A 23,914-nucleotide genomic window follows, 5' to 3' on the forward strand; every position below is an offset into this window, starting at 1 on the left:
GATGTATTTAACCAGACCGTTATGGCAAAGTTGGGTTGTTTTGATTTTCTAAATTAAAGATAATTCTTCAATTAACATCTTTGCATGCCTTGATGATTACCCATGAAATTTCTAGAAGTAAAGAGGCTGAATTTACAAAGGGACAAAGACCAGACAATACCGATGGACACAGAGCTCTGATCAGCCACCTGTGGCCACCAGCCCAGGGACTGAACCTGCTCTCTCTAGGCACAGCCCAGGAAGCCGTCAGGGCACCCAGAAGTCAGGCTTGCGGGAAGTCAGACCACTACTGCTCGCAGACCATCCTGGAAGCCAAGAACCGGGAGGTGGTCAGCCCCAGAAGCCAGGACCTGATCAGAAATTGCAGTGTCCCTAAAGTCCCCTTTCAACCTAGGAGCGACCAGAGAGCAGGGAGCATGGGGCCCTAACCCATCAGAGGTGACGCTACCTCTGCTCCGCTGCCTCAGATCCCTGACCAACGTCCTGCTCTGGGGCTTGAAGGAAGCCTCCCTTGTCCACTCCGACCAATACGCTCTGCCTGGCTGTACGCTGCTGCTGACCCAAAGGATGGTGCCTGGCTCCCTGCAAGCTCTGAACCCGACGTAACATGAAGGAAATCAAACGAAAATAAATAAAGACATAAACATGGTTTTAAAGGTTTGATGGCGTGTAGTCATCCTTAGCCTTGGACTTACAGGCACTCCTGAGACCCAAGGACAATCCCAGAGCCCTGCAAGGGGACAACGGCTGGAAAGAGCACACAGAGAGCTGGGCAGCCCTGAACCTTTGTCCCACCAGGTCAAGGTCCAGCCTTGTCCTTCCACCAGCAGGAAAACTCTAGCAAGCATCTGGGCTGCCAGGGTCATCAGACACGGTCAGGGGGCTTACTACACACACAGAAGTTGGCGTGCAGATCACGAGGACAGACCACACTCGGGACAGAAGACCTCACAGCTCAGGCAGAGGAAGCAGCCTGGGTCGCTACCCTTGGCACTGATGGCCTCCAGGATCGACAAGCTTACTGCAGTCCTCCACCATCTTCCTCCAACTGAAGGCCCGTCTCTTCCAGAGGGAGGCGAGCTGCCCCAGCCCCTCCCTCCCGGGCTCCTCCACACTCTCCACACCTTCTCCAGGACCCTCCCAGCGCCCGCCCCCCTTGCACCCCACCGAAATCTCCAGTTGGATACTGTTCTCATCGAATGGGATGGCCCAGGAAACCTAAGACGAGCAGAAACCCAAGCGGACGCACCGCTTGGATCAGAACCCACCTGACCCGGCCCGAGGGGAAAGACGAGGGGCTGCAGCGAGTGGCGCAGCAAGCTCTCTATAGCTCCCGATTCAAGTCCTCCAGGGAGTCCGCCACACGCGACCAGCCCTGCACGCAGGAGGGCTGAGCAAGTCTCTGAGCTCACCCAGCTGGTACTGCCGAGCCAGGCTTCGACCAAGCCAGTGCTCTGTCCCGCAGCGCAGCTCTCCAGGACACACACGAGGCCCCTGATGACTGCCGTCCAGCATGATGACTGGTAGCCACTGCAGCTATTTAAATGCAGTTCCTCATCTGCACAGTCCCCATTCCACGTACGTACTGCTTAGCGATGAGTGCAGAGGCTGCAGATGTGGGGTGCGCCCATCGCCACAGAAAGCCCACTAGACAGCTGTGGTCTAGAGGAACTGGCTCTTTATACTGAGTTGAGGATGAGCCCCCCAAGATTTTTATCTCCAAAAGGCTTTACCCCTGCTTTCATGCACCCACTATACTTGTTTGGAAAATAATTGGTTGAATTTTGAGGAAGCTGCTCAGAGCTGCCAGTAGGTAGGGCAGAGGCCCTGCTGTCCCAGGGGACACAGACGGCCAGAAGCGGGAGAAAGAGCTACAGCCCACAGCAAAGGAAAGGAGTCACCGGCACGCTCAGCTTCTAACCAGCAGCCCACCACGCAGGCGCCAGCAAGACGCTGGCATCTGCAGAAACAACGTGCTCAAGAATGTGGAAGTTCAAAGCTAAACGACTTTATGAAAATCATAGCAACATTGTGTTATTATAAGGAAACTGACACCCTCTGTAACTTCAAGTAACCGGAAAATAAATGCTCCCGGGCTCCACACAGGAAACGCAGGGAGGCTGCCTGGGATCCAGCCTGGGTCCCGGCTCTTCCTAGACTGACCAGACGAACTCAGGAGAGTCAGTGGGAGTCTGAGCCCATCTGCAGAAGAGGCCTGCAGAGACCAGCACAGGGCCCAGTGGGCAGCACCACCTCGGGGCTCAGCCTCACACTGGGACACTGTGGAGGGCCAGTCCCACTGACAATCATGCTGGCGAACCCCCACCGGGAGGACCCTCACCTGCATCCTGGCCAGCCCTGATGCGGTCACCCTGTCACACACACAGTGTGCTGGGGCGAGGCAGGGCACGAGGTAAGGCTGCAGAGCCCTGGTGGTACCAGGAGGGCAGGTGGGCATAACCAGGATCTGCACTTGGCTGTGCAATTCAGCAGGAAACGGAGATCTGAGGGAGGGAGACGTGCCTCAAGTCCACTTTTCCATGACCTCTTCCATGATGGAAGAGATGCCTACGCTAGTTCTTGTCCCTGCAGTGAAACATAATTGCTAATTTCCCTGGAAATAAATATTCTTGCCTTCTAGGAAAGCCCCAAATTCACTCTAATGCCTAAAGTCTCCTGGTTGAGTGACCAATGCAGGCGGGACATCCCTAACCTGAAAATCCCAAATCCAAAGCTTCTTGAGCAACCTAACAGCACAGGAGGGAAAAGCCACGCCTGATGTCATGTGAGAGACAGGTCACAACCCAGTGGCCCTCGGGCTCTGGACCTGAGGCCTGTGTGGACTTGCAACGCGAATAAATAGAAACACGGACTTCCTGTTTAGACTTGGTCTTGGCCCTGAGTCATCTCACGCATATGAGCGAATATTCCAAAATCTGAAAAAATCCCAAACTGGAAACACCTCTGGTCCCCAGCGTTGGGATTCGGCATGCCCAGCCTGTGCGTGGGACGCGTGAACGCACTCGTCACAGCGCGGGTCAGCACATCCGACCAGTATCGATGGCCAAGCCAAGCCACCCCGGCTGCCCGCCCCCGCCCCGCTGAGGGTGAGATAAGACGCCGGGGGCAAATGGCGGGGGCAACCTCCTGCGCCACCAGATGGAGGGGCGGGCGGGCCGCACCTGCAGGAAGCCGGCCAGCTCCGCCTGGCTCCACGGAGCCCCACTGCGGGCTGGGGGTCGCCACCTTGGCGGTGCTGATGGCCTCTATGAGGGAGACGAACTCCAGGAAGCTGGACTCGTTGGGCATCTGCCCTTCCCTGGCCTCCAGGTCGGACTTGGAGGTCGGCATGGTTTTCTCCTTGTCGCTAGCCGGGTCCGCGGAGCTTCTGCTCAGGAAGATGTCCGTCCCGCTGTCCACACTGAACACACGGGCGTGTCTCTTACAGGAGGACGGGTCCAGCCTGGCCTGGCCGTCCCCACCTGCCTCGCACGGGGAGGCTGTGTCGGGCGAGCATGCAGGGGCCGTTTCCCAGGTGTGCCTTGAGGCAGGGCTGCAGTCCCTGGTGGCACCTGTCCCCTCCCCAGATCCGTGGTCAGAACGCTGATGCGAAGACCCCTCCACCTGCGGTCCCTCGGGGCTCCCTTCAGTTCTGTGGCCCTGGGGACCAGGGACACCTCCCCGATCCTCAGACAGTTCAAGGGTGATCATGGGAATTCTGACCTGCTCCACGCCCGGAGGCCCAGCCTCCCCTGGGGCAGCTGGCTGAGGGTCAGATCTGAGCCCAGTCCTGTTGGTGCCCAGCGCCTGCAGGTGCAGGGAGCTCTCCAAGTCCGTCATGGAGTTTGGGGTGCTGCTCATCGTGATGACAATTTTAATGGGCTCGTGCAGACTCAGTGGGTCCCCAGGCTGAGACGTATCGATGAGAGTAACGGCGACCTCACTGTCGGAGTCCTCTGCTTCCTGGTTCCACGGCAGGTCCACCTGACAGGAAGTGTCCACCGGCTCCTCCACAGGTTTGGCTGTGATGGTGTGGCACTGGGGACAGCTGCTGCTCAGGCTGCCCTGGGGCGACGTGCTCGGCAACGGCTCCCTTGTAGAGCCCTGCAGACGGTGTGCGGGCTCTGGAATCAGGACTGAATTCTCGCTGCCCCAGGGCTGGAAGGAGACATCTGTTTCTAGAAGGTCGTACTGGGACAGAGACAGGTGCGGCAGCTTCTTCGAGGCTCCTCCGTCCACTAAGCCGCCCTCGGATCTGTGGCGGGGTGGGCGTTGTGCCCCTCCTCCCGCCTGCCCTCGCCCAGGGAGGAGGGTTTCTGCAGTGAACGGCTTCACTAGTCGGGCCGGTCCAGGTGTGGGCTCAGGCAGGTGTCCTTCAGAAACAGGTGTGCCGCCTGTCTTGATGCCTGGTGCGGGGCCCACCACTGGTGTCCTGGGCTGGTCTCCTGACGGAACGACACCTGCAACAAACAACACAGGGCCATGGATCGCCACCTGGGAGGAGTGGACCATGTCCCAGGTGCGAGTGTGTGGCGAGGACATGACTAAGGACAGATCAAATGTGACGGGGGCTTATTTCCAAGAACATCGCTTCCAAAGAGCAACTGCTCCTGACACGCCTGCATCTTGTAACTCAGACCTCGAGCGTCTGCTGTGCCAGGGCCGTGGCAGTCCTACATGGCATATTTGGACCCTGGCTCTGCTCTTTGCTGGCTTGATACCTTGAGCAAGTTACTTAATCAACCTAAGACACGAAAATACTGCCCACGTTTCCAACTGACGGCCCTTTGCTGCAGGAGACTGCCTTGGGCACCGTGGTCTCAGCCATCTCCTGGCCTCTGCCCACTTGCTCTCAGTGGCACTCTGCCCCATATGGGACAATGATGACCTTGACGTTGTCACACATTCCCGGGGAGCAAAACCTCCAGTTAAAAACCACTGTGTGACCCTCCTTGTCCACAGACATAAACACACCATGTTACTAAGAACGATGCAGCAAGAAAGACACTGATAAAAACCACACAACCCTGCCAGCAGATGCAGAAAACGCACTTGACAGAATTCAACATCCTTTCACGACAACAGAGCAACCTGGGATCCCAAGGGCACATCCTGACCCTGACAGAGGCCGTTCATGGGACACTCGCAGCTAATATTACACTTAGTGCATAACAGACTGAAAGTTTCTCCATAAACCCAGAAACAAGGCAGTGATGCACAGTCTCACCACCCCTAACCAATGCTGTACTAGAAACTGTAGCCAGAGCAATTGGCCAAGAAGAAGAAATGAACAGCGACAAGACCAGGAAGGGAAAAGGAAAGGTATCTCTTTCAGAGACAACATCATTTTGTATACAGAAAGTCCTAAGAAATCCACCAAAAATCTATTAGAACTAATAAAAAAAAAAATTCAGGAAGTGTGAGCATATAAAAATCAATGTACAGGGCTGGGCATGGGGCATACACCTGTATTCCCACAACTTAGGAGACTGAGACAGAAGGATCACAAGTTCAAGGTCAGCCTCAGAAAATTAGCAAGACCATGCCTTAAAGTAAAATATTAAAAAGGGCTGGAGGTATAGCTTGATGGTTGAGCATTTACCTAGCATATGGGAGGACCAGGCTTCCATCCCTAGTACCAAAAAAAAAAAAAAAAAAAAAATGTACAAAAGTCAATGATATTTCCACACTAGAAATGACCAATCTGAAATGAAACTAAGAACACAATTCCAGTTACAGCATGTAGAAGAATGAAATGCTTGGAAATATGTTACACAAAACATGTACAAGATTTATGACTGAAGACTAACAAGCATTATTAAAAGAAATGAAAGAGTCAAGTAAATGGGAGCGGTTCTGTGATTGCAGATTGGAAGAACAAATATTGTTAAGATGGGAATAGTCCCTAGATTTATTTATCTACAGATGCAACGCAGTCCTTTAAAAAGATCCTAGTCTGTCTTTTTGCATAAATTAACAGTTCTTATGGAAATGCAAGGAATCCAGAGAGCTAAAAAGGTCTGAAGAAGAAGAAGAGGAGGAGGAGAAGAAGGAGGAGGAGGAAGAGGAGGAAGAGGAGGAATAGGAGGAGGAGGAGGAGGAAGAGGAGGAATAGGAGGAGGAGGAGGAGGAAGAGGGCTCATACTTCTCAATTTCATAACCAATTATGCAGCTGAAATAATCAAAATAGTGTGGTGCTGATATAAGGATAGATACGGAGATTAAAATAACAGAACTGAGGGTTAGCCCTTACATGCATGCTGAACATCATGATGTCCTGAGGCATCTATGGGGAGGCCCCAACATACTAGTGAAGGAAGAGCACTTTCAGCAAGTGGTACTGGAACAACTGGTAAACACATACCAAAGAATGGAATCAGACCCTCCTTCATCCCACAGAAAGAATTCAAAGTGGATCACAGAACTAATTGCAAAAGCTAAAACTATCAAAGTGTTAGAAGAAAACACAGGAATACATCTTTATGACCTTGGATTTAGTCATGGTTACTAAGACACACAACAAAAGGAAGCAAGAAATAATTTGGACTTTATGAAAAATAAGAACTCTGGACTTCAAAGAATCCACTAAGAAAGTGACAAGACAACTCACAGAATGGGAGAAAATCTTTGCAAATCGTACATGATGTCTGAGAAAGGACTGGTACTCCAAACATACCAAGAACTCTTACAACTCAGCAGCAAAGATGATCCAGTTAGAGTGGGCAAAGGACTTGAATGTGCACTTCTCTAAAGAGCATTACAATGGTAAAAACTTCATTAGTTGGTGGAGGAATGCCAGACAAAGTCATAATGAGACACCATGTCACATTCACCAGGATGGCTACAGTCAAAGGCACGGACAGTAGTAAGTGTTGTCAAGGAAAAGGACACACCATCACCTCAGATGCCGAGGATGGAAATGTAAAGGCTACGCCTGCTTTCCAGCACAGGCTGGCCACTCCTCCCATGGTTAGACACAGTTGCTAAATGATCCAGCAATCCCACTCCCAGGCGTACATCCAAGAGAAGCAAAGACAGACTTCCCCACAAATGCTCATACATGAATGTTCACAGCAGCATTATTCAAGTAGCCAAAGAGTGCAAGTGACCCAAATGCTGATCAGCTGATAAACAGATACATAGAAAATGGCATGTCCATTTAAAGGAATATTATTCTGCAGTAAAAAGGAATGGGTTACTGATAAAATGCCATGGCACAGAAGAATCTTGAAAATATTGGGTCAGCTGAAAGAAGGAGTCACAAAAGACCACATGCTCTGTGATTCCATTTGGAACTGTCCAGAACAGACAACTCCATGAAGACAGGAAGCAGACTGTGGCTGCTCAGGCTAGAGGAGACAGGGGCTAGTGGGTGATGGCTCGGTGGCCTGGGGTTTCCTTCTAAAGTTTACTGTGGTAATAAATATGCAACTCTGGACACCCTAAAAACTGCTGAACTGTACACATGAAATGGGTAAACTGTGCGGCATATGAATCATATCACAATAAAATTGTAAACCAGAAAGCCACCTGCCTTCTAACAACAGCAAAACCTGTGTGCTAGCATGGGGTCTACAGGTCTGAGTAAGGAGTACCTTACTCCTGAGGTGCCTGAGGTGCAGGGCTGACAGGAAAACACTGGACCTGGGGTCCCCAAACAGGCGCAAAGGCCACCTCCACCCCTTGCTTGCTGGGCCTTGCGCACAGCCTCTGCTGCGAGGCCCCAGTGCAAGTGAGAAAAGAGGGAGGGTCTGCTGGAAAGGTGAAGGCTGGAGGCTGGAGCGGCCCCTCAGAGGAGGAAGGGGCCCAGGGGACAGCAACCTGGCCTGGAGACCACGGCCTGTGTGAGCAGCTGGGTGTGCGTGTGCACGTGTGCAAAATGGCACGAAGGGGCCCCATCGTGGACTTGTGTGCGACTGACGGGTGGAACCCGAGCAAGGTGTGTGCACCCAGGGGCTGCCGCGCAGACCAGGGGCTGGTCTTCACTTCTGTGAAGGAGTGGAGCGGAGGGAGGGGAAAGAAACCCGTTTTCAATTCCAGTAAAGAAGTGAAATAAACATCCACTTAAATTTCACTTAAAAAAATGTACGTCATTTAGGTTAAGATTAAGTTCCCCAAGAGGAAACGTGCAGCTTGAAAGAGATGCAGACAGGAAGTTTCAAGATGGCGGCCTAGAGAGTGGCTGCATTTCATGTTGCTCCAGGACTCAGGATTCAAAAAAGGAGATATCGAGACACTTGGGACCAACTCAAAGCAGCCGGGTGACTCTCACCCGTTGGGAAGGCGTCCCAGATGGGACGGTAGTCCCGGAACGCAGGGAACTTTGTGAAGTAGAGCTGCCGGTGAGACGCCCCTCCCCCCGCTGGAGCAGTGAACTCGGACAATTGGGAGCATGGTAGAGGAGGCCGCTCAGCACAGCGCTGGGTCTCGGAGCAACCACTGGGGCTCCGGCGGCTGCCCAGGGGAGGAGCAGCGAGGAGAGCTGTGTGGACTCAGGACACTGGGGCCTGCCCTGAGGAGGAGGAGGAGGAGCGCAGCCGCTTGGATTCGGAGTGACTGCACCAGAGCTACAGGCGGGGGCCAGAGGAGGGGCTGCATGGCGAGCTGTTTGGACTCAGACCACTTCTGAACACCAGGGCCGGCCCTGAGGATGAGGAGGAGGAGGAGGAGGAGGAGCGCGGCGGGTCGTTTGGACTCGCAGTGACTGCATTGGAGCTCCAGGCGGCTGCTCAGAGGAGAAGGCGAGTGGTGAGTTGTTTGGACTTAAAGTGACAGCGCCTGAACACAGGGGGGCTGCCTGGAGGAGGAGCGCAGTGGGTCGCTTGGTCTCGAGTGGCCGCACCAGAGCTCCGGGCAGTTGCCGAGAGGACGTGTGCAGCGGGTCACGTGGATTCAGAGCCACTCAGAGCGACCACTCCTGAACACCCGGGGGGTTATTTGGAGGAGGAGGAGGAACGGGGAGGGTCACTTCGACTCGGAGAGATTGATTGCCCAGGGCTACGGGTGGTTGGTGGGAGGAGGAGGCACGCAGTGAGTTTCTTGGACTCCTAGTGACCGCACCAGAATACTGGGCGGCTGTCTGGAGGAAGAGGCATGTGGTGGGTCTCTGGGTCTCAGAGCGATTGTACGGGGCCCCAGGTGGCTGCTCAGAGGAGGGGCCGCATAGCCAGGCGATTAGAAGCAGAGCAGGGTCCCAGGATCTAGGAGACTTCTTGGTGGAAGAGCCGCACAGAGACAGGCTTAGGGCGGAGCGAAGGTTCCAGGCCTGTGGGCAAATTCTCTGAGGAGGGGCAGCCTAAGGAGATTCATCTGCGAAGGGTGAGGCTCCCAGGCCCAGGAGGTAGGGCCGGGCCCCTGGGAATTTTGCAGAGGAAGGCAGCCCAGCCCAGGCGGTAGCTGTAAATTGAGGGGAACCTCTAGGAAGGAATTGACCAGCGACACCTCCCCACCGGGTGAGTCTTCCCTGCCGGGTGAGGTTTCCCCACAAGGACGGTAAAACCAGAGACTCAGGCCCAAACAGGCCTTGCCTCAGCCCGCAGCCTAGGTCCCCTTTGGATGACCATTGGTCAACAAGTGGAGGCACCTCTGCCCACTAGCAGGGATTATACCCCACCTGAAGGCCACCACTCCTAGAGAGGCAGCTTCTTGTGGAGCACCGCATTATCAACTTCCTCCAAGACTTCAGGCTACTGAAGGCTAAGGGGGGATATATATAGAAATCTTCAGGGACATTGTAAGTCAATAGAGGAAATCTGCAATATCTCAGCGGTCCACTGATACCTGAACAATATGAGAAAACAAGGAAAGAAAATGCTGCAAACAAATCTAGATGTTACATTAATAAAACCCAATGACAGCATGGCAGAAGAAATGACAGAAAAGGAGTTCAGAATGTTCATAATTAAAATGATCAGAGAAGCAAACGATGAGATGAAAGAGCAAATGCAGGCATTGAATGATTGCACCAATCGACAGTTAAAAGAGCAAATACAGGAAGCAAAAGATCATTTCAATAAAGAGTTAGAGATATTGAAAAAAAACCAAACAGAAATCCTTGACATGAAGGAAACAATAAACCAAATTAAGAACTCCATAGAAAGCATATCCAGTAGGATAGAACACCTGGAAGACAGAACCTCAGACATTGAAGACAAAATATTTAACCTTGAAAACAAAGTTGAACAAACAGAGAAGATGGTAAGAAATCATGAACAAAATCTACAAGAACTATGGGACATCATGAAAAGGCCAAATTTAAGAATTATTGGGATTGAGGAAGGCCTAGAGAAACAAGCCAAAGGAATGAACAATTTATTCAATGAAATAATATCAGAAAATTTCCCAAATCTGAAGAATGAAATGGAAAATCAAGTTCAAGAGGCTTATAGGACTCCAAATACACAAAATTACAACAGACCCACACCAAGGCACATTATAATGAAAATACCTAACATACAAAATAAAGACAGAATTTTAAAGGCTGTGAGAGAAAAGAACCAAATTACATTCAGGGGGAAACCAATACAGATTTCAGCAGATTTTTTAATCCAGACCCTAAAAGCTAGAAGGGCCTGGAACAACATTTTTCAAGCCCTGAAAGAAAATGGATGCCAACCACGAATCTTATACCCAGCAAAACTTACCTTCAATTTGACGATGAAATAAAATCCTTCCATGATAAACAAAAGCTAAAAGAATTTACAAAAAGAAAGCCAGCATTACAGAACATTCTCAGCAAAATATTCCATGAGGAAGAGATGAAAAACAAAGAAGCAAATCAGCAAAGGGAGGAATTATCCTAAAGGAATTGTCAAATAAAGGAGGAAACAAGTTGTATCAAACAAATAAATAAATAAAATTTTAAAAATGAACCAAATGACCGGGAAACCAAATCATATCTCTATAATAACCCTGAATGTTAATGGACTGAATTCATCAATCAAAAGACATAGACTGGCAGATTGGATTAAAAAGAAAGATCCAACAATATGTTGCCTGCAAGAGACTCACCTCATAGAAAAAGATACCCACAGACTAAAGGTGAAAGGATGGGGAAAAACATACCATGCACATGGACTCAGCAAAAAAGCTGGAGTATCCATCCTCATTTCTGATAATGTGGACTTCAAGCCAAAGTTAGTCAGAAGGGATAAAGAAGGTCATTTCATACTGCTTAAGGGAAGCATAAATCAGCAAGACATAACAATCATAAACATCTATGCCCCAAACAGTGGCTCCTCCATGTATGTCAAACAAATCCTTCTCAATTTCAGAAACCAAATAGACCATAACACAATAATACTAGGTGATTTTAACACGCCTCTCTCACTACTGGACAGATCTTCCAGACAAAAATTGAACAAAGAAAACATAGATCTCAATAACACAATCAATAATTTAGACTTAACGGACATTTATAGAATATACCATCCAACCAAGAGCGAATACACTTTCTTCTCAGCAGCACATGGATCCTTCTCTAAAATAGACCATATATTATGCCACAAAGGTAATGTTAGCAAATACAAGAAGATAGAGACACTACCTTGTATTCTATCAGATCATAATGGATTGAAATTAGAAATAAATGAAAGAGTAAAACACAGAAACTATTCCAACATCTGGAGATTAAACAATATGCTATTATATGATGAATGGATAACAGAAGATATTAGGAAGGAAATTAAAAAATTCTTAGAGGTAAATGAGAACAAAGAAACATCATATCAAAATCTCTGGGACACTATGAAAGCAGTACTTAGAGGGAAATTTATTTCATGGAGTGCATTCAATAAAAGAAGTAAAACTCAACAAATAAACAACCTAACACTACAGCTCAAAGCCCTAGAAAAAGAAGAACAGAACAGCACCAAAAGTAGTAGAAGACAGGAAATAGTTAAACTCAGAGCTGAAATCAATGAAACTGAAACAAAAGAAACAATACAAAAAATTGACAAAATAAATAGTTGGTTCTTTGAAAAAATAAACAAAATTGATAAACCTTTAGCCACACTAACAAAGAGAAGACGAGAGAAAACCCAAATCACTAAAATTCGGAATGAACAAGGAAATATCACAACAGACAGGATTGAAATACAAAACATAATTAGAAGCTATTTTGAAAATCTATACTCCAACAAAATAGAAAATTTCGAAGACATCAACAGGTTTCTAGAGACATATGAATTGCCTAAACTGAACGAGGAGGACATAAACAATTTAAATAGACCAATTTCAAGTACTGAAATAGAAGAGGTCATCAAAAGCCTACCAACAAAGAAAAGTCCGGGACCAGATGGGTTCTCAGCCGAGTTCTACAAAACCTTTAAAGAAGAGCTCATTCCAATACTTCTCAAAGTATTCCATAAAATAGAAGAGGAGGGAACCCTCCCAAACTCATTCTATGAAGCCAATATCACACTGATACCTAAACCAGACAGAGACTCATCAAGGAAAGAAAATTTCAGACCAATATCCTTAATGAACATCGACGCAAAAATTCTCAACAAAATTTTAGCAAATCGCATACAAAACCATATTAAAAAGATAGTGCACCATGATCAAGTGGGTTTCATCCCAGGGATGCAAGGTTGGTTCAACATCAGGAAATCAATAAACGTAATTCACCATATTAATAGACTTAAAGTCAAGAATCACATGATTATTTCAATAGATGCAGAAAAAGCATTTGATAAAATACAGCACCCCTTCATGCTCAAAACACTAGAAAAAATAGGGATAGTGGGAACATTCCTTAACATTGTAAAGGCCATTTATGCTAAGCCCATGGCTAATATCATTCTAAATGGTGAAAAACTGAAAGCATTCCCCCTAAAAACTGGAACAAGGCAGGGATGCCCTCTTTCACCACTTCTATTCAACATCGTTCTTGAGACTCTAGCCAGAGCAATTAGACAAACCAAAGAAATTAAAGGGATACGAATTGGAAAAGAAGAACTCAAACTATCCCTGTTCGCTGATGACATGATTATATATTTAGAGGAACCTGGAAATTCCACCAGAAAACTCTTAGAACTCATAAGTGAATTCAGTAAAGTAGCAGGTTACAAGATCAATGCCCATAAATCCAACGCATTTTTATACATAAGTGATGAATCTTCAGAAAGAGAAATTAGGAAAACTACCCCATTCACAATAGCATCGAAAAAAATAAAATACTTGGGAATCAATCTCACAAAAGAGGTGAAAGACCTCTACAATGAGAACTATACAACACTAAAGAAAGAAATTAAAGAAAACCTTAGAAGATGGAAAGATCTTCCATGTTCTTGGATAGGAAGAATTAATATTGTCAAAATGGCCATACTACCAAAAGTGCTATACAGATTCAATGCAATCCCAATTAAAATCCGAATGACATACCTTATAGAAATAGAGCAAGCAATTATGAAATTCATCTGGAAGAATAAGAAACCCAGAATAGCTAAAGCAATCCTTAGCAGGAAGAGTGAAACAGGGGGTATTGCAATACCAGATCTTCAACTCTACTACAAAGCAATAGTAACAAAAACGGCATGGTATTGGTACCAAAATAGACAGGTAGATCAATGGTACAGAATAGAGGACACGGACACAAACCCAAATAAATACAATTTTCTCATACTAGACAAAGGGGCCAAAAATATGCCATGGAGAAAAGATAGCCTCTTCAACAAATGGTGCTGGGAGAATTGGAAATCCATATGCAACAGAATGAAACTAAACTCATATCTCTCACCATGCACGAAACTAAACTCAAAATGGATTAAGAGACCCTGCAGATTATAGAAGAAAAAGTAGGTCCAGATCTTCAACATGTCGGCCTAGGACCAGACTTCCTTAACAGGACTCCCATAGCACAAGAAATAAAAGCAAGAATCAATAACTGGGATAGATTCAAACTAAAAAGCTTTCTCTCAGCAAAGGAAACTATCAGCAATGTGAAGAAAGAGCCTACAGAGTGGGAGAATATCTTTGCCAATCATACTTCAGATAGAGCGCTAATCTCCAGAATCTATAAAGAACTCAAAAAACTCTACTCCAAGAATTCAAATAATCCAGTCGACAAATGGGCTAAGGATATGAACAGATGCTTCACAGAAAAAGATCTACAAGCAATCAACAAACATGGAAAAATGTTCAACATCTCTAGTAATAAGAGAAATGCAAATCAAAACCACCCTAAGATTCCATCTCACCCCAATTGGAATGGCGATTATCAAGAACACAAGCAACAACAGGTGTTGGCGAGGATGTGGGGAGAAAGGTACACTCATACATTGCTGGTGGGGCTGCAAATTAGTGCAGCACTCTGGAAAGCAGTGTGGAGATTCCTTAGAAAACTTGGAATGGAACCACCATTTGACCCAGCTATCCCACTCCTTGGCCTATACCCAAAGGACTTAAAATCAGCACACTACAGAGATACAGCCACATCAATGTTCATAGCTGCTCAATTCACAATAGCCAGATTGTGGAACCAACCTAGATGCCCTTCAGTTGATGGATGGATAAAGAAACTGTGGTTATATATATACAATGGAATATTACTCAGCCATAAAGAATGATAAAATTATGGCATTTACAGGCAAATGGATGAAATTGGAGAATATCATGCTAAGTGAGATAAGCCAATCTCAAAAAGCCAAAGGACAAATGATATCGCTAATAAGTGGAGGATGACACATAATGGGGGGGAGGGAAGGGTTAGTGTTAGGGTTAGAGTTAGGGTTAGGAAGGGGGGCAAGAATGGAGGAAGGAAGTACTGTATAGAGGGAAAAGAGGGGTGGGAGGGGTGGGGGAAGGGAAAAAATAGCAGAATGAATCAAACAACATTGCTCTATGTAAATTTATGATTACACAAATGGTATGCCTTTACGCCATGTACAAACAGAGAAACAACATGTATCCCATTTGTTCACAATAAAAAAAAAAAAAAGAGAGACGCAGACGGGCAGAAGGCACTGAACCCCCGTCACTTCCTGCGCCTGGGCCCCACGGAGGAGCCTGAGAGCCCAGGGCGGCTCCCACGTGAGGAGCCAGGAGAGCCAGGCAGAGGAGGCAGGTGTGACCCAGGAATGCACCATCCAGCACCACAGTCTGATGCAGACGCGGAAGTGAGTTCCTGCGGGACTGAGGGAGGCGACTTCTGGGCGTCGGATGCTTATCTTCGGGTGGGACACTGGCTTCTGTAAGGTGGTGCTGTGGTAGAATACTGAGCGGCGACGTACTCTACCTTTGAGATCGTCCACCGTTTCCTGCGCCGGCATCTTCTAAGCAAATGGAAAACAGAGATCAACATGCGAGTCAGCTCTGCACGTTTCCGGGCCCTCGGCGCCCCCCGTCCACAGCTGCTGGGTTCCCAACAGTGCGTCCCTGCTCCTTACGCTTCCACACGACAGGAAGGACAGATGGATACAAGTGTCCCTGAGGGCAGCCCTCCTACTGAGACAACTGGAGGGCGATGAAAGGGCCCTGCTGGTCACCAAGTGAAGGAGAAGGAACAAGGCACGACCTGTACTTGGTTCACGGAGCCCAATGAAGCCATTAAAAGAGTGACTTATTGACTTTCCAAGAGACCAAAGTGAGGGACAGGGGAACAGCAGGGAGGTGTGGTTCATTCCCAGTAAAGGACATCACAGAAACACGACCTGGGGGCGACAGACTGGAGGAGGGAGCAGAGAGCAAACGTCTGTGCAGGACGGTTCCCTGCAAGGGCCAGACCGAGGCCACAGGGGGCTTCGAACTGAGGGCTGGGCATCTGACGGTTTGAGGCGCACCGTCAGGCCACTTGCACAGCCTGAGGTGTGGTCCCGCAGGCAGGAGGGCCCGATACACCTGGCAACACCCCCGCCCCGCAGGCCCCATTCCAGAGCTTCCACCCGGAACGACGGAAGAGACGGAAACAGAGGGGACACTGACCAGCTGCGGTGACGCGTGGCGTGAGCGCGGGCTGTGCCCTCGGGAGCTGCAGCGCAGCGGAGGAGTGGCCAGGCTCGCCGGGGCCTCTTCCTTCTTGCCTCCACTGGTGCCCGCAGGCCGGTCACTGCTGGGTCAAGGAGAGAAGCACAGGCAGCCGGTTAGCACGCAGAGCGGCGGCCTTTCGGGATGGCTCAGCCGCCTCTTCCTGGACCCTCTTGTCACTTCCACACACACGAGCGTCGTTTCTAAGGGAGGGTTGTAGTCGTGGCTTTAACGTGACGAGACCCGCCTTTCCTGAAGAGGGGTGACACCAGAACGGGGACAGTGCTGAGCCCCAGGACGGCCCTCGGTACCTCAGTCCTAGGCAACAGCCACCCGGGCATCCGCAGGGAGACAGCAGGTGGCTGACACCCTGACAGACCCTGAGCGTCTACACAGCAAGCCGCAAGCCCTGGAGCAGAACCAGGTGCAGCACTACACCTGAGGAAGTGACCCGGGCGGCGCTGCAAGGCCCTGCCGGAGCCCATTATGCCATCCTGAGGGACGGTCGCTTCCATGCCTAAGGGCACAGCCCGGCCCACCTGCCCTGCGGATCCACCACGCACAGCAGGAAGCGAGAACGCCATCCCTCAGGACAGGCGCTTCGAGGCCGGTGCACGCCCTGGGCTACCTGAGGTTCTTGGGGTCGGTGGCGCGTGGGCCGCGGGCCTCTGGGTCTCTGGCCGGCTCCTCCCTCTGCCGGACGGGCCGCGGCCGGACCACTTCTCCCTCGTCGAACATGAGGTGCAGGCGGTAGCTGACCAGCTTGATGGTGGTGAAGACGACGGCCACGGAGCTGCAGTAGAGGAGCGCAGTGACGGCACTTGGGGGACACGCCTGGCGGAGAGAGCGGGACACCGTCTCAGAGGCCCGGGCTCAGTCCGGAGCTCCCAGCCGCTCACTGAGCCCGGGCCAGGCGGGTTCCACACTGTGCTGGAGTCGTGACTTCTGCTTAAAATGCCCGAGGAGGGACAGCAGCTGTCTTCTCACCTGCCTGCCCGGTTTCTTGGCTGGGGAACAAGGCCTGAGCGGCCGGCGGGAACCCGCAGGACCAGGTGCGTCCTAGAGGCCACTGCCTGGCGTCTCTTCTCGATGCTGTCCCTGGGCATCGAGAAGGCCAGAGAAAGATGACACTCCCTCACTTGTGAAGAAATGGAAAGCACGGAGCAAGGCCAGGCCCCTCCCCGCCCTGACCACACACCCAGCTGACCGCAGCAGGCCAAGGACGCCCCCAGGGTTGGGATGCACACAGGGGCCGGGAGATTACTGCTGCCAGAAGGAAGAGGGACATTCTTCCAGCTGATAACAGGCGCGAGGGCACCAAGGAGACACCACGGGCGGCCTCGATGGACGGGGAGAGGACGCCAAGGGAACACCACGGGCGGCCTTGATGAACAGGGAGAGGACGCCAAGGGGACACCACGGGCGGCCTCGATGGACGGGGAGAGGACGCCAAGGGGACACCAGGGGTGGCCTTGATGAACAAGGAGAGGACGCCCCAGGGGACACCACGGGTGGCCTTGATGAGAGGACGCCCCAGGGGACACCACGGGCAGCCTTGATAAACAGGGAGGACACCAAGGGGACACCACGGGTGGCCTTGATGAACGGGGAGAGGACACCCAAGAGGACTCAGTGGGCAGCTGGCTGACCCCCTCCGGAGGTCTCTGGAATCCAGAGACCGGCCTGGAAGGCTGCGCCTGGAGCACCCTGGCCAGCAGGCAGCACGGCCAGCCCGCATGCCTCCCAAGCCCTTGCCCCTGGCCACAGTGCCCTCTGGGAGTCCCTCAACTAGGAATGACCATCCCTGAAGCAGCAGTGCCAGCGCAAAGCGTGGCCGAGAGAGCAGAAGCCCCTCTGAGAGAGGGCGCGAGGGCCTGGCCACCCCAGCCGCATCTGCCTCCCGGGAAAGTCCAGAGACACAGCAGATCAGTGAGCAGGCAAAGGAGGAGGGCGCAGCCGGAGACCAACAGGTGGTGACAGCCAAGCCAGGCACCACCTGGGGCAGCCGGGCTCCATGTTCACACGACTACCTCCCGCGAGACCGAGGGTCTCAGGCAGTGGATAGGGGACCTGCAGCTAGCCCCACCATGAAAGCTCCTTCACACACTCTGCTCACTCACGTGCGGCCCCGCGTGCAGCAAGGGCGGCAGGCAGGGCACGGCTGAGGAGGCCCTCTGCTGGGCCTCCTACTCTGAGCTGGCCCTGCGCTGGCTTCTGGCCAGGAATGTGATCTGCGGCCTCCTCCATCCCCTCCTCTCCTCCACCAGCTGAGCGCAGAGCCCCATCCTCCAGAGGAGGCTTCTACAGACAGGAGGCTTCCTTCCCCCCGGGCATGACCCCCTGGTGGAGCAAGGGCCCCACGCCCCAGCATGGACCCACCATGAGAGTAAGGAGCAAACCTGGATGTCCTGAGCCTCCGAGTCTGTGGAGGCTGCAGCTGGTCTCCTTACCCTGGGGCTGCACTTCCAGGGTAGGAGTGCACCCTGAGGAGGCTGGCAGGGAGGGGAGGGGAGGGGAGGGGAGGGAAGAGAGGGAGGGAGACAGAATCACTGGGCCAGCCCGGGTCAAGGTGCAGCTCTGGCGTACCAGCTAAGTGTGGCCTGAGGGCAGCTGGGTAAGGGGACTGGCAGGAGAGCAGGTGGAGCTGATGTGGCCCTGGTGTCTAGTCTGCAGCAGGCGATGGAGGCCCCGTCTTGCCCCGGGTGAGGAAGGGCTCCGGCACAGGGTCCCCTCTGCAGACAGACACGTGCCTCTCCAGACATGGTCATGGCAGACCCACCGAGAAGCCCCTGGGCAGGGCCAGGTTTCACAGCCCAGAGGGCAGCTCACCTGCCCAGCAGGTGCTGCCGAGCCCTGCCGTCCTCCAGGACGGGACTCCACCAACAGAAAGGCCACACCCCTGATGCCCGGGAGCACCAGGCCAGGGACCACCGAATGCGAGCACAGCTACCCAGGACCCTCCAGCCGGAGGCCAGCCGCCTTCACCCTTGGGTGGCATCACGGGGACCCTTGACCCATGGTCCTCACTGCTGCCTCTGAAGCCCTCGGCATGCTGGCGCAGTTCCCCGACACCCCACAGGTGGTGTTCTTCTTGATGTCAGAAGACAAAGCATTGGGACAGCTTCCTCTTGTCACAGCCACACACACTGTCCCTCCCAGACATCCTCTCCTCCTGTCCTGGGACAGGTGCCTCCAGGTAAGCAGCTCCCGCCAGCTGCAAAGCCTCCTCCCTCTGTCTCTAGCAGACTCACTCCCTCCCTTGGGGGAAAATGCAGTCTGCACCCTTCCATCTTCAAGTTCACATCCCTTGACTTGCTCCTCTGAGTGTCCACACCCACCATGAGGTCTAAAAGGAAACTCCAAGCCACCACGGGCAAAACCAGCTGCTTGCAGCCAGCCCTTCCGCCCACTCTCCTCTGCTGACCTCCTGCCGCCCACCCTGCACTCTGCCTCCCATAAGTAAGGACCACTGGATCCAATCAGACAGCCTGCTTTTCCCCCCCTTCTGCCGCGGCCACCTCCAGCTGGAGGACTAAAGCAGCCGCTCAGCCTGTGCCCCACGCTGCCTCGCTCTGACCTATTTCCACCCGCAGCCAGGCAAACGCTCACAGGTGATCCTCCACGCCTTTCTATGAAACAGGAACAACCAATCAAAGGTGGGCAAATAAAACTAAAGTCATCCACGCACAGGTGAATGTGAAACTCAGTCTTAAACTGATAGCAAAACCAGAAAGATGAATAAAAATACAAGAACGAGTGCAGGTAACTCCTGGGGAAAGAAGGCCTGCAGGACCTCGAGCTTTTCTTAAGGAGGCCCAGCAGTGGCGGGGCAGGGGGCCCCGTGGGCAGCAGGGTCCAGCAGCTGGTATTCCGCATGGCCTGGTTCTCCTGTGGGAGAAAGGAGAGGCGAGCTGGAGCGGGAGCGGAAGAGCTCTGTGGCCTGGACTGGATTCAGTGTCTCAGCATAAACTCCCAACTCGGTGATCAACCATTTGACCAGTAGATCCATCAGTCTGATTGACCTCTAGGGGCAAAGTCAGCCTGGAAGCCATGACCACAACCATCGCTGCCCCAGAGGCTGGTTTCTGAACGCCATCCACCCCCCAAGATCAGGGTTCCCTGGGAAATGGTTGACTCTTCCAGGGCTGGGGCCAGGATGGCGCAAGCTGAGCCCGGGGCATCTTGCTGAGGCAGAAAACCCCAGGGCACGTCTGAAGGACCGGGGGTCCCACTTGCCAAATTCTGGATAACTTGAACATCAGGAGAGAGGATAGCGACGGATGATTCCCTGGAGTACAAAGTCATTCTCTGAGACCAACTGTAAGGAGCTGAACAAAGGCCCCGGGGCAGGAGAGGACAGCCCCAGGGGCAGAAAGGACAGCCCTTCTTTAGAGAAGGACACCAGCTGGCAAAGGGAGAAAGAAGAGAGTGCAGGAAATCCGTTTCCAACATGAAGTGATACTTGTGTAGGTGAGAACTGTCGCCTCGGCTGCAGCGGCGGAGCCACAGGCTGCAGGTTCTGCTCCACAGACTGCTTACTGAACACAGAGGGGACTGGCGGACACCACCTTCCCCAGGGGCCGCACTTACCAGCACCGGGCACGGGGGCAGGGCAGGATGGAGACGGACATCATGTCCCTCTGAGGTGGGGCATGAGGACACGCATAGGCAGTGACCACACCGAAAAATGCATGATCAGCCTCCAGCCTCAAGGGAACAATCGGAAAAGTCCACGCCAAACCTGCTGGAAAACAACTTTCAGTGCCAGAGAGAGAAAGGCTTAGAGAACTTTCTGGAACAAAGGACATTCAAGCAACCAGAAACCACACACGACCCTTGACTGAATCGCAGATCCAGAAGAGAACCGAACTCCCAGTTAGAGGACGTGGCTGGGCAGCTCTGCACGGGAGCTGGCGCCGGAGCGCAGCTGCGTCCACGTCCTCCCCCGAGGGTGAGGCTCACGTGGGGAGCGTCCTTTCCCTGAGTTCCTGCCGGAGTCCTCAGAGGAAAGTGGCTTGAAGGCTACACTACTTCCAAAATGACACAGCGACATTAAAAGTGCACGAACAGAGGGCGGCCAGGCCCGTGAGGTGAGGTGCGAGCTGGGCGTGGGTCAAGCTGCAGGCCACTCGTGCTGATCCCGTGGCTCTTCTGTACGTCAGGAAATTCTCAAAATAAAAACTGGGATTAAAAAAGGAACTCCCATCATACCTCAAACTTGATTTGAATTAAAAAAAGGTGAGTGCGTTTCACTGTACTGAGAACTAAACCGGAACTCCTCATGCTCCACGGCCCCAGTGCCAGCCCTGCCACCTCCAAACACGCCCCAGGGCCTCACCTGCCACCTCTGAGCGCTTCCCCACTGGCTCCCTCTCATCTTCCAGGCTTCAGCTGCAAGGTCGCCTGCCCAGGTAAACCCTCCCTGACCTTAAGGGGGCCCTCCCGGCTTCCACCAGAGCACTCGACACCAACACTGCTGTCAAACTCCCCCCGCCCTCCACTATCCTCCTACAGGTCATCTCCACCCAGCTTCCTGAAGACAGGGCTCCACTGACCTGTCACTGCTAGGAACAAACAGGGTGAGCAAAGGAAAGGACAGGGACCCCCAACCCAAGAAGCACAGAAGGACCCAGCCTCTTTCATGGAGGAGAAGAGACGTGCCACATGCCCAGTGCAAAGGGACAGCAGAAAGAGCAGCTCCAGGCCCTCTTCTAAGGAGAAAGCAGAGGGGGGTTCTGGCACTGGGCACCGTCCTGCACAGCAGCCTCACCCGGGCCAAGAGAGATCTGCGAAGGTGGTCATCAGGGACAGAGGGTTGAGGTTCTAGCACGAGGTCAGAGGTAACAGGCCAAGGAACCTAGGGGACGTGACGCTCAGGCCGCCCCACGACATCACAGCCATGTTGAAGCTCTGCCGAGGGACGGAACTGGGCTCTGGAGCCCAGGGCGCTGGAGGACAGGCCATGTCCTCCCTTGCGCAGCTTCTCTGACTGAGTCTCCAGGCCGTGGCCAGAGTTCTCGCGGCACGGGTCAGCAGGCAAGGTGGCTCGCTGCCTGGTACCTTCTCGTCCTGGCTAACGCCCTCCACCCCAGACTCACACACGCCGTTGCCCAGCCCAGATGCTGCCCCTCGCCAGCCTGGCTGGGTGGACCTGTCGCCGAACGACAGAGGAGCAGCGCCAAGGCCAGGATGGGGTCCCTCACTCCACCCGGAGCCCCTGAAGTCCTCCAGGTAGCACCTCATGTGCCACTCACGTCTGCACACCTTGTCCACCCCCTCGAGGGGGAGATCAGCCCACCCCGATCTCCTGCAGTTCCCAACAACGTCCAGAATGCCAGCCCTCGGTCGACAGTTGCCTTGGACACAGTGCCGTCCACCAGACGGTCCAGCCCTTCCGGGGCAGGGGTGCGACTCACTCTTCTCTCTTGAGGCAAAGTGTGCCTGTGATTTTCCCTGATTCCGAAGTCTCAGTGCAAAGTGCTCCTGCCTCTGCCAGCTGCAGCCTCAGGAGTCAGTGTGGAGGCCACTCTCTGCCTCCGTCACCGCGCCTGGCAATGACCTCCAGGGTCGAGGGTGGGGATGATAATGGAGCCGCCACCCCAAAACGCAGCCTCAGTCAGCCCAGGTACCTAAAGGCCCACACTGAGCAGAAGCCCCTGCTAGCCAGGTCCCTCCACTGACCACTGAGCATGCAGAGTGAGCAGAAGGTAAGTTTGACAAGGTCCAAGCCATTGCGAGTGTGCTTGTCACATTAGCACACACCAGCTCGTCCCCAAGGTCCAAGCCATTGCGAGTGTACTTGTCACATTAGCACACAGCAGCTCATTCCCGCTGATGCATGTGTTCAACTCTGAATGCAAATCCAAGTAGCCAAATAGTAGCATTAGGTTGAAATCATCTGAAAACTGATCAAATAGGCACCTTTGTGTGCACAGTGACACAGCACGTGGACAGGAACTCTCTGTGCATGGGCTCCATCAAGCAAAGGCTGCGAGCTCAGGAACAACCACACATGCCCACAACAAAAGCCCTGACGGAGGAACCCACGGGCCACACCCCACCAGGTCTGAGGTTCCAAGGCCCCTTCTGAAACAGACCACAGACAGAGATTCTAAGTAGATCAGGAGTTGCATGACCCTGAACTCCTCAGTCAGAAGAGGAGGGGACAACTGGAGTAAGGAGGTTTGGGGACAGAACTAAAAGCCCTGGTACATAGCCAGTCCCATGTCCCTCTGCCACAGGCCACAGGAGGGCTCAGTGAGCCATCCAGAGGCTTACCTTGAGTCTCTACCATTAGGGTGCGGGGAGACTATGATCTGATTCCTCCACAGAAGGAACACTGGCTGGCCAGCTGCCATGACCTGATGGGCACCATGTTGAGCTGTGCAGGCCCCTTGAAATGTGGTGGGAAAGGAGAAGGGCATTCACACGGTGGTGTGTGCCAGAACCTGCTCGGGTGCGTTAGAAAATGTTCTAGAGGGTGGCTGGAGCAGAGGGCGCTGCCCCAAAGGAGTGGGCACTCAGGGGAAGAGACAGTAGCCCTCCACAAGGAAATGGTAGGTGCAGAGCATGGACAAAGAGTAGGGTCCCCGAGGACCAGGGAGTGAGTGAGGTCCTCCAGGACCTGGGAAGGGGAGTGAGGTCCCCAGGACTTGGGAGGGAGTGAGGTCCCCAAGGACCTGGGAAGGGGAGTGAGGTCCCCAAGGACCTGGAAGGGAGTGAGGTCTGAATCACCTGGGAAGGGAGTGAGGTCCCCAAGGACCTGGGAAGGGACTGAGGTCCCCAAGGACCTGGGAAGGGACTGAGGTCCCCAAGGACCTGGGAAGGGGAGTGAGGTCCTCAAGGACCTGGGAAGGGGAGTGAGGTCCCCAGGACCTGGGAGGGAGTGAGGTCCCCAAGGACCTGGGAAGGGGAGTGAGGTCCCCAGGACCTGGGAAGGGACTGAGGTCCC

General features: G+C 52.5%; 1 protein-coding gene across 5 annotated transcripts in view; it reads right to left on the minus strand.

Annotated features, from left to right (window-relative positions):
* PCNX2 (pecanex 2) overlaps nucleotides 1-23,914 on the minus strand; it is a 193,919-nt gene that overhangs the window by 156,240 nt on the left and 13,765 nt on the right. For 3 of the 5 annotated variants that reach the window (XM_079107189.1, XM_079107188.1, XM_079107186.1), the window contains exons 2-5: nucleotides 16,592-16,797; nucleotides 15,922-16,048; nucleotides 15,236-15,272; nucleotides 3,183-4,460 (exon numbers count right to left, since the gene is read on the minus strand). In XM_079107189.1, coding sequence (XP_078963315.1) covers nucleotides 3,183-4,460; nucleotides 15,236-15,272; nucleotides 15,922-16,048; nucleotides 16,592-16,797 — 1,648 coding nt within the window. The remainder of the gene's footprint in view (nucleotides 1-3,182; nucleotides 4,461-15,235; nucleotides 15,273-15,921; nucleotides 16,049-16,591; nucleotides 16,798-23,914) is intronic. The other 2 variants (XM_079107187.1, XM_079107190.1) reach the window with 2 other exon arrangements.

This window comes from Sciurus vulgaris (genome assembly GCF_902686455.1).
Source record: "Sciurus vulgaris genome assembly, chromosome: 12".
Taxonomy (NCBI): Eukaryota; Metazoa; Chordata; class Mammalia; order Rodentia; family Sciuridae; genus Sciurus; species Sciurus vulgaris.